The sequence below is a fragment of the Haliaeetus leucocephalus genome, unplaced genomic scaffold (genome assembly GCF_000737465.1).
Source record: "Haliaeetus leucocephalus isolate CR32 unplaced genomic scaffold, Haliaeetus_leucocephalus-4.0 Scaffold752, whole genome shotgun sequence".
NCBI lineage: Eukaryota > Metazoa > Chordata > Aves > Accipitriformes > Accipitridae > Haliaeetus > Haliaeetus leucocephalus.
The window spans coordinates 5,695,499-5,705,686 of NW_010973188.1; the positions used below are offsets into that span (position 1 = coordinate 5,695,499).

A 10,188-nucleotide genomic window follows, 5' to 3' on the forward strand; every position below is an offset into this window, starting at 1 on the left:
GAATGCCAGTCTTTGGGACACTGGCATCTTAGCTACTCAACCTAAAGGACCAACAGCTGGAAATTTTTTGCACCATCAATGAGCTGTATGCAGTTTTCATTGCTACAGCAAACACGGCTAGAACAGAAGAAAATTAAAAGGGGAATACGCCAGGAAAGACAGACAAACAAGATTTTATGGAGATCTGACTACAAAATGAAAGAAGTTCCTAACTATGCATTGAAGTTAACTTGTCTTAATCATTCCTTTGTCACTGGCCGACTTTTAGAAAGGGATTCTCATCAGCACTGAATGACTGGGAGTTTGTTGTGTTTACCATCAGCTAACAAAGTGCGCAGCAGAAGGTCTCACAGAGTCCATCTGTGTTAACACCTCAAGTACACAATACTTGAGTTTTCAGCCTGGCTAAGGTATATTCTTTACCCAACATTGCTGTTAACAAATACTCCTTCTGCCAAGTCATTTATCACACTTAAGACAATTATTTCTCAGACAAAAGCTAACAAACCATGTAACCTCCCCTACTGGCTAAATTAGCAATTGTGTGCCCATTACCCATATATTCCTTCTCCAAGTACTTTTTCCTTTGTATTCCTTCTATTCAGAGATAAAGAAAAGCCTCTGGTGGGGAAAACAACCAGCTATCAAAGACTGGTGTTTAACCAGCCTCGCAAGGGAAAACTGCAGCCTAAAAAAGCAACCCTTTATGAGACCATTCAATGTTCAACCGCCTTATGCATACCGGTCTTCTGGCACCACCAAAGGACAGTCATTCTGTTCTAGAAAGTGGCATGTCAAAGTTCCCAGACAGACGTCCACAAAAAATCCACATCCTGGCTCTGAGATTGCATGTACTACTGTTAGGCATAAAGTAACCCAGGCAAACCCAGACAACCCAGGCAAAGGCTCCATTTCCAGAGTTATGCAAGTAGCACGCTTTCTTCTCTCATGTCTAAAAAGCCCCTTCTTCCAAGCAAGTCAACCAGACAGTTACCAAGCCCCCTGCCTTGATACCCCCATTCCTGCCCAGCCAGGAGCATCTTCATTAGCTTCCTCAACATCCAAAGCAGGGTGGGTGCCCAGGAGTCCCAACAATCACGTGGAAAAAAACTGGTGTTCTCAACATATGTTTCCAATTTCCCCCATGGGTGATGCTGTGTTGAGGTTAAGCAACAAAGCAAGCCACCACCAGGAGGGGGATTCCAACCTCCATAAGCAAGTTCTGTCCAAGGCAATTCTTTCAATTGCTCAGCATGAGATCTCACACTACTAAAGGAAAGAAAAATATTATTGCCAATGGGGGGAGAAAATTTCCACCACTGAGTTCGTTTACTTTTTTCTCATGTTTATCAGCACACAGAAAGTAGCAAAAGACAGCTATAAGACCTTTTGAAAATTCATTTTATACTATGAATTTAGAAATTAAAATTATACATTAATACTATGAACTTAGAAATTTAAGAATCAACATGACACTTCATGACTGTTTTAAAAAAATCTCTTGGAAAATCACTTCCAACATTTCCAGTGATTTCAGCAGGTTTAACTACTGCATATATATTCCATGCAAGATTCTACCAGGTAACATGAAATCATAGCTAAAAATCCATGTTAAAAACCAGGTAAGGCCAAAGAACTACAGGTCATTTATGAGAATCCAGTGAAGTCAATGATACTAACTGCATGAGCAAGGATTGCTTGTGGAAGTTAAGACAGCAGAAACAGGTTTGCAAAATGCATGGATTTTCAAAGTTTTTAAATCATATATTGTCCTGGTTTCTGTTTTATTTCATAGAATTGAATGAAAAGCAGCCTGAACATGAGCTTTTTCTGTAAAGGAAGTTCAGGCCTTGCAGTACACATCATATTTTAACTTTGCTCCCAGCTTAATTCCTTCTAAGCACACTTTGAATTTGGCATCCAGTTCCTGGTGCTGAGCTTCAGTGAAAAGATTTTTCCAGTCTCCAACAACACCTGAATATAAAGAAAAGTAAAATATTCCAATATCCTTGACTGTAAGGACCTAGGAGTATGATTTAAAACAAAAAACTACCTTGTCTGTCTTGTTATCATATTTCAGGATAATCAAATTCTTTTCTTTTTCCCACAAGAAAAGAATCTCTGACCCAAGAACACACTCTTATGTTTGCCTTATGTTTGGGGTCCTCAACAGAATGTGAACATAAAGTGAACATAGGAAGCTACTGGTCTGCTTTCATAGCTTTGGCATGTGCCTTGTACAGCTGCAGAAGAGCATAAAAGATGACCAGCAGTTGTGAAATCAACCCAGAAAGTTCAAAGATTTGGCTTTTAACTGCAAGAGCTTTGTGCACTGCAACGAGACACTGCTGTAAAATGTAGTCTACCTTTAATCTAGATTTTGGAGAGCCCACAGTCTGAGGTTGTCTGAGTCTACAGCTCTAGCTTGATTCATGACTAAAAGACACAGCTCAGTCTGTGGAGTGTCTGGATTCCACATGTTGACTGAGGTTCATAGGCAATCACAAGGGTTATTTAGAAAACCCAAGAAGAAACATCTGTGGAGGCATGCTGTAGACCAAGTGCCAGGCTATCCCCAGTACTCACAGAAGCCAAAATAACTCTTCTTTGTTTTAATTGGTGCTTACTCCATACCATGACTGAAGGATGCACTTCTGCTAATCACATTACACAGGGCTTTACCGAATGGTAGTAGCATCCTGAAGCACAATCAGTGTTTCTTAAACAACTCCCAACCTTGAAAATTATACAGAAAGATTAAGCACCTACTGATCCAAATTCCTGTCTGCCCAAGATGTAGTGCTATCATTCACCACCCTGGCAAAATACAAACAAATTTACCTTTGCAGAAAAGAATTGAGCCAAGAGCACCATGAGTCTCCTCAGCCTTATCGTCCACTGCCTGGAAAGTGGCACTGTCTGCAATGGACTGGATCTGCTCTGCCATTGGGAAGAATCCAAAGAATTCAGCTATCTGCTTTACACTGGCAGTCAGGTTCTGAAAGCAACACAGTGAAAGGGAGACACGCAATATGCTTCCTCTAAAAAAGGAGCTACCCACTTGGGATGTGCATTGCCATCATCTACAAACAATATCTGTTTTCCTTCACAGTATGTTTTCTGCGTTACACTGGAGCTCAGCATTTGTATAGCCAGACTCAACTTGTCGCTAAAATCAACTTGATTTTCCTCTTTCAGAAACCTGTGCCTTTTGCTGTTAATTTCAGCAGATTTCAAGGAATGGGCTCAGATGTGTTTTGCCTGTCAGTACACAGCATCTGCTTTACCTCTTTCAGGTCTTCATATATTATGATCATAGTATTCTCATCCTCAATGTGTTTGTTCCAGGTGACTGCATGATCAAAACAGGATCCCAAGACAACTGGAAAAAGAGAAAAAAGCATCAGTGTGACCGTCTTTTCTTACTGGGTACTTCTCTCTGACTGAAGAATTGCCTTCTGTTGCCTATCAGTTACATCAATGCAAACAAACAGAACAGCCTGTCCTTTCCACTGTACCATACTGTACATCAGAATGACAGAGGCTTCCTCTGGACTTTTGTAGATAAATGGTTTCCACACAGAAATACAAATTTCAGTGTGTCCTTCCCCTCTGTTTCTGTATTGTCATTTAAACATCTCTTAAAAGCAAAAGCCAGACATCAGTCTAAATCTAAAATTTGGGTTGCTAATGAGGTGTGCAGAAACAGTAAAGACAACAAACTGTCATTTTATTACCACTTAGATCTGTAGCACTTCCTCTGTCACTAAGTGGCAGAATTTTGACCCAATGCCATTGTCAAACTGCCATGCAACTCCCTTGCCTGGAAGAGCAAAATACCCAGAAGCAAAACATCTTTTGGACATTCTCCCCATTCTGGCATTCAGCTGCCTCCTTTATCATGATGTATGGCCATCAGTTATCTAATTATGACACAGCTGTTTTCCCACTGGCCCCATTTAGTTGTTTTTAAATATTTTTTTTCTGTTGCTTCTTCAGCTACATTCAGTAACTATAACAATACCTTTCCCATTCATGAACTCTGAGAAGAACTCATCCCAGGAGCTGTAACTGGGGACTCTTGGCACACTGTTGTGGAAATGGAAAAATGAAACAGCTGTATCTTTAGGGTTTCAAAACAGCACTAGTATCTGGAGTGGGAGAAAGAGGTCAACAATTTTAGATCACTTATTTCCCCTGGCAACCAAAATGAGAGTATAACCAAACATTCTGCAATCAATAACATACTGAGGGCTATAAAGTATTTTATTAGTTAGGGCATGAAGAACAAATTTATAACGTGATCATAATAAAGACCTTGTTACCACTTCTAAGATTTGATTATGTCATGAAGCAATTGTAGAAAGAAGCAACTGGAAAAACTGTAATATTGTCATTGAATACTATCCCATAGCTACCTAAGACCTCGGAAATTATTAGGAACCATTTGCCAAACCCCTGCTAGGAAAAGCTTTGTTCAATTCTCCTTCAGGAAACCACAGCTGTTACAATCATCTCCCATTTTTCAAAGCATGGCAATAATGTACTTGAAATCCTAAGAGACTATAATCCTCACAGAAGTGTAAACACTTCTGAAAACACATTATACACATCAAATTTTTTTGTTATACATGTTATATTTTTTCCTGTCTCATTGAGCAAAAAATACATGGAAAAAAATCCCCATCTCTTAACCAATTAATTCCTTCATCTGTGGTACATCTCGTAAGTGCTATGTATCCACCATTGTTCAGTGACCGAGTACCAGAAATATTAAAGTTTTAACAGCGTGACTCTTTGCAAGGAGACAGTCAATGTCCCAGAGATACTGCTGCCACATTCATTCCCGCTACAGTTGTGCATAGGAAAGAGCAGCATAAAAGAGGAAAGTGTGACACTCCAGCCATTTCTGAGCACTGCAACAGCCCCTAGTTCTGTTCTTGTTTATGTCAACTACAGCACCCCCAAGGCTACTGTAAATTGTAGGAGGTGCTAAGCCAGCCCAGGCATCATGAGACTCCCACTGTCTCCAAGTTGCTTTCTCCCAGCGCCATCTGCTTGGGCTCAAGAAAAGGACGTGGCCCCAAAGCTACTCTTGCATGATGGTACTGTCAGAGATGAGGCTTGTTCTTGGAAAAAGAAAAAAGCCCACCTTGGCTTTGTTCTTGAAAATAGACTTGGGGAGGCAATCATAATTCAGATGTGTTGCCAAAATCCTTGGAGATGGAATCTGCTTCATCCTCTTTAGAAATAAACAGAACCATAAGTGAGAACATGTTTATTACATGGGTGCAGCAATGATCGGTGAGAGTCGCCTGTGTGAAACAGCCTCTAATCAAAAGGCATTAGTCATCCAAGATTATCTTTTTTCCCCTCTCAGGAGAAATATCTTTACTTGCTGCATGACTTCATTTTAATAACTTGTGTGCGGGGGTGCAGGAGAGAGAAAACAACAGACTTCAAGTGGTTCAATAGTTTCTCTTCACTAACCTGATATTTATCTGGATCTCCAATTTCAATAAATGGTAGTTCTGTGCTTACAGGTTTACTCTGGATAGTTGTAAATATCAAATCACTTATAATCTGGATAAGCCAGTTCACACCTGCACCAAGAAACCCAGAGAACAAAATAAAACATATCACAGGTCTATAGCCTTCTCATTACATAGCTTAATTCAGCATAATAGACAGTCATCAAATGACAAGTAACGCTAAAGCTCTCAAATTATTATAAACAAAATAATGTTTTCCATTCATGAGATCCTCAACAGCTTCTTAACTGTGACCTTCTTGGCTCACTCATAACTGGTATGTGGAAAGCACGGCGGGCAGACCTGACTCGATGCACCTAACATCTTTTTAATATATTCATAAAACACTCAGTGACAGACAATAAAGGGAGCTTTCCTGTCTTTTACAGAGAAACACCTGGGAAGAGTCTGGATAGGAGAAGGAAGGAAGGAATGAGCAAGGAGCTTTGCTCATTCTGCTGAGGAAAGCATCTGCCTCTCTCTACTGCCCTGGGTCAAGGACGAGATGGAGTCATCTGTTCAATGTCACTGCCAGTGCTTGTCCTCAGTTGTGCCTGTTGCTGGCTCCGTAAAGTACATGCCAGAACAAGTGCTAGAAGAGCTGTTACCCACCAGACACCTGCATCCCTCCCCACCCTTCACCCTTCGGAAGGGATCTTGCAGTAAAGCCTCCCCCATACAGCATCCCATTCCAGCACGAGCCTGTGGCCAGCTCCTGGAGCTGTGCCTTGGTGCCTGCTTCCCCAAGGTTTCCAGGAATCTCATTTGCTCCACTGATGCTCTGCCGACTGCCAGCAGGACAGAGCGAGGGAACAGCATGTTCACCTTGGCCCGCAGCACCCTCCCTGTGTGCTTGGGGGGAGGCACTTGGAAGGCTTCCCACTGGGCCCACAGAGACAGAGCTGCAGAGCTGCCGACACCTCCTGCATGCTGCGAGTCCCCTGTGAACACAGCTGCCAGAGGCACTAACAGAGAACACACAATGCAAACTGCTTTAACCTCTCATGCTTTCAGCGGAAAGTTATTCCAAGAAAGGAATAACTTCCACTCTATGTTACATAAAGTGGCTCAGGATGCTTGGATGGAAACAGCTGATACACATATTTATACAATAACGTGTATACAATGTGTGCACATCATACAGTGTCTTATAATGCATACAAATACTACATTTATACACCACCCAATACCATATTTATATATAAGACATTGTAGGATGTTATATCATTTGTATCACTTTCCCATTAATGCACAGATCAGAGCCAAAAGCATTAAGAGTCTCCAAATCCATGTCCTCATCTGCCCAGTATTAATTGCATGCGCACAAATACAAATTTTATTTTAAAGAAAAGCTACAGTTGATAAACCTAAAATTCCTATTGGCTTCGCAACTGTGCAACCTGTCCCTAGAAAGTACTGCATCCTGGAGCTCCATCGTCCTTCACCCCTACCTCATCAATAGTTCTCTGTGTCGGTTTTCCTCTCCACTGTGCACAGCTGAGTTAGGGGAAACATTTTATATAGTGAAACTTTACTGTAACTTAACCTTCATAATCCTTAATAAGTAAAAGGAATGAGGACATTAACACTTTAGAGACAAATCTCTTGAAGGACCTCAATGCAAGTCCTTCATCAGGCATGTTCATGATCATCTAAACCTGGCTAATGCCAAAGAGTTTAAGCCCTGCACAGAAAAAAAATGGGAAGTTGGCAGAGGAAGCCAGACACCAGACTCCCTTGGTTCAAGAGGGAAAGAGGGTTGCAGAGAGATTTTTATTACTGCCTGGTGATGCTATGGTTTGGTGGGTTCGAGTGTTCCGTCAAGGGGCAAAAGGGAGCCCAGCAATTTCTGGTTTCAAACTGGGGCAGCTAATCTTTCCTTTTCATTCTTTATCCTCCTCTCTTGCCCTTTTCCCCCCCACTTTGTGAGCTATAGGAAATTAGGACAAGAAATCTATTTAGCACTGCTTAAGAGTATAAGAGCAAACATCCAAATGGGACAAAATTCCAAAAGATTTACCTGCAGATTGTTAACTACACTGCACTGCACAAACGCAGCATTTTCTCTCCCTCCTGCTTTCCTATTTCTTCTGTGCAACCTCTCATATATGCTTTCCACCAGTGCCTGCTAGGTAACAGGGTGCTACATTCCCCAGCAAACCATGGGGAGCGGTGTACTCCCTCTCCTACTGACAACTAGCAATGGTCTTTGGTAAAATTTTCCCCTGCTGACCTACCACAAACTGCCCAGTATTAACAGTGTGAGATCTATTTCTTTATCTGCTGCTTCCTCTCCCCAAGCAGGAGAGGTTTACTGACTTAATAAACCTCAGAGGCAATCAATCAGCATCATGACTCCATGTCTGAACTCTTCCAAACTCTGTAAGAAATCAAAGCCAGTGCCAAGTTATGAAAATGGCCTTTTAGGTCTTTATAGGGTCCAGAAGAACTCTGCACCCAGATCCAATGGAATTACAGGCTCCTTAAAATAAAGGTGCACATTTCACATTTTGTGCCAGCCCCCTCCTTTTGTATTTGCCCTCTCTTTCTCTCAGTTCAATGTCCTGTCTCACAGCTGCTATACATTCACCCTAAACACTACAGGCATACTTACGCCCCTAAATACACCACAGTTTCTTTCCAGATCAGAACTCACCAACCGATGGGAATTCCATGCGCTGAATGAGGACTCTGATTAGAGCCCAACTCAATCGCATTCACTACCACGCTAATGCAATGAAATCCTTCCCTGGACCCACATTTTCTCCAACAGCCCTAAGCTTCTGCTGTTTGGGTCTCAAAGAAGAAACATATGCTTGGATAGGATTTCCTAGATTAGCAAAACCCATCCCTTCCTTGTAAGCAACCATGTCACAATTGAAATTTAGTAAAACTGATCAAAAACGACGAGTTGGTTGCTTGTGGGGTTTTTTCACTGCTCCTGTTGCACTTTTCCATTCTGCAAACCTCTGACTAAAAGATTTACTTTCCGCATGTCTTAGTCAACACCATTTTGCAGTAACAAAACAAAAAACAATGCTGATACTGAATAATGCCAAGAAACAGCTTATAATTTCGCAAGTAAAGATGCTGTGCCTTGTCACTTTCTACAACAAAGAGTCTAATGCATAACTTTATTGCCTTTGTACACTACACTACTAACACGCTTTTCAGAATACAGTTAGTTTATCATACTGGCAGAGTTGTCTTCTCCCACTGACATATAACTATGTACTTTATTCTCACTTCTTCAGCAAAAAATATCTTTGAACACTAAAACTCCCTTTTCCTTTCAGAAACATAAACCATATCAGAAAGCAGTGCACAGACTGCTCAATTAAGATAAAGCAGGGCAAAACCGTGCTGCCGCTGGTTGAAGTAGAAAGGCCCAATACCCTCCCGCAATGTACAACCACAATCAGTTGGTTTTCCTTCTTATTGTGTCAGCTAATTAGTTACAGTATTGTAGACTACAGCAAGCAATTTATAATGCATTCACCACATCTGGGATAGGACACCAGCAGCATATCATCTCTTCTGGCTTCCAGATTCTCCAGGGCTTGGAACATTTCCGCACTGCACACTGTGGCAGGATACGGGGTCCCCCAGTAAGAGAACAGCAGATCCTTCAAGGTAAGCCCTTCAGACTTTGCCAACGCTTTATTTATCTCATCAACAAAAGCTTTTTTGTCCTCAGCCATATTTACCACGTTAGGGGTGTGAAACTCTTAGTCTAATGCAGTAAGTTCCTTCAGACATTTTTAAGTGGTGGAGTAGAAATCTGCCCTCCCCTGAAATTGGTATGTTTCTTTCTCTCCTCCCTTCCCACCTTCCCGGAAGCTGGCTTGTTCCTGTCCACTTATAATCTACAGAGCAGGGATTACTTTAGTAAGAAATCCCACTAAGAGCAAGTAATACTTGCAAGCTCAGCCACCAGGGAAAACAGAATTGGAAAATGAATCACCCTGTAAGAATGAGCAGCAAAATATTGTATCTAATCTTACATAGCATTAATAGGAAAAAAAGCATCCAACAAAGAAAAGAAAGTCCCTAATAAGCAAAATCCCAAGAGGTTTTATTTTGGCAATCAAGTCAGCCCCATACTATGAGTTAAGAGAAACAGATAGTGAATAACAGAAAACAATTAAATGAAAACCATAAAACCAAGAACAATACTGAGAGGGAAGGGATGCTGCCATTTTAGGTTCTAAATACCCCCTGTGGGAGCTAGTCTGCACTAATGCCCTTTTTCATGTTAAAAAGACAATTAAACACTGACAGCTTGCATGGCACAGTTTTTTTCAACATCTTTGCGATATAACCAGGATCCCTTTTTAACAGCCATAGCCGTATGTATCCAGCTGTCTTCCCCTAGCAGCGAACGCAGAGGGGCCGCTGCTGGCTCCCAGGAAGAGCAGAGGAGCACTTCCACCCGCCGAAGCAGCCGGAGGGCAGCACCGAAGCGCAGGCCTGCTCCCTCGCCTGACGGCGCACCTGCTCAGGAGCCTTCAACAAGGGGCTGCCCGGCCTCTGAGCCGTGGTGGGCACCCATGCTGCCAGTTGACAGCTGGAACAGCGAGGCGAAGACACTGGGTCCCCCTGGGCAGCTGGGAAAGGTGGTGGCGACTCGGACCGGCTGGCAGCAGCCAGAGGGGAC

General features: G+C 42.1%; 1 protein-coding gene across 1 annotated transcript; it reads right to left on the reverse strand.

Moving 5' to 3' along the window:
- Positions 1 to 1,843: 1,843 nt before the first annotated feature.
- Positions 1,844 to 9,235, reverse strand: SULT6B1 (sulfotransferase family, cytosolic, 6B, member 1). The gene is given in 7 exon segments (XM_010581240.1): positions 1,844 to 1,974; positions 2,842 to 2,998; positions 3,288 to 3,382; positions 4,025 to 4,151; positions 5,153 to 5,242; positions 5,491 to 5,603; positions 9,031 to 9,235. Coding segments are annotated over 7 exon segments (915 nt in total). The 5' UTR covers positions 9,233 to 9,235.
- Between the last annotated feature and the right edge of the window lie 953 nt (positions 9,236 to 10,188).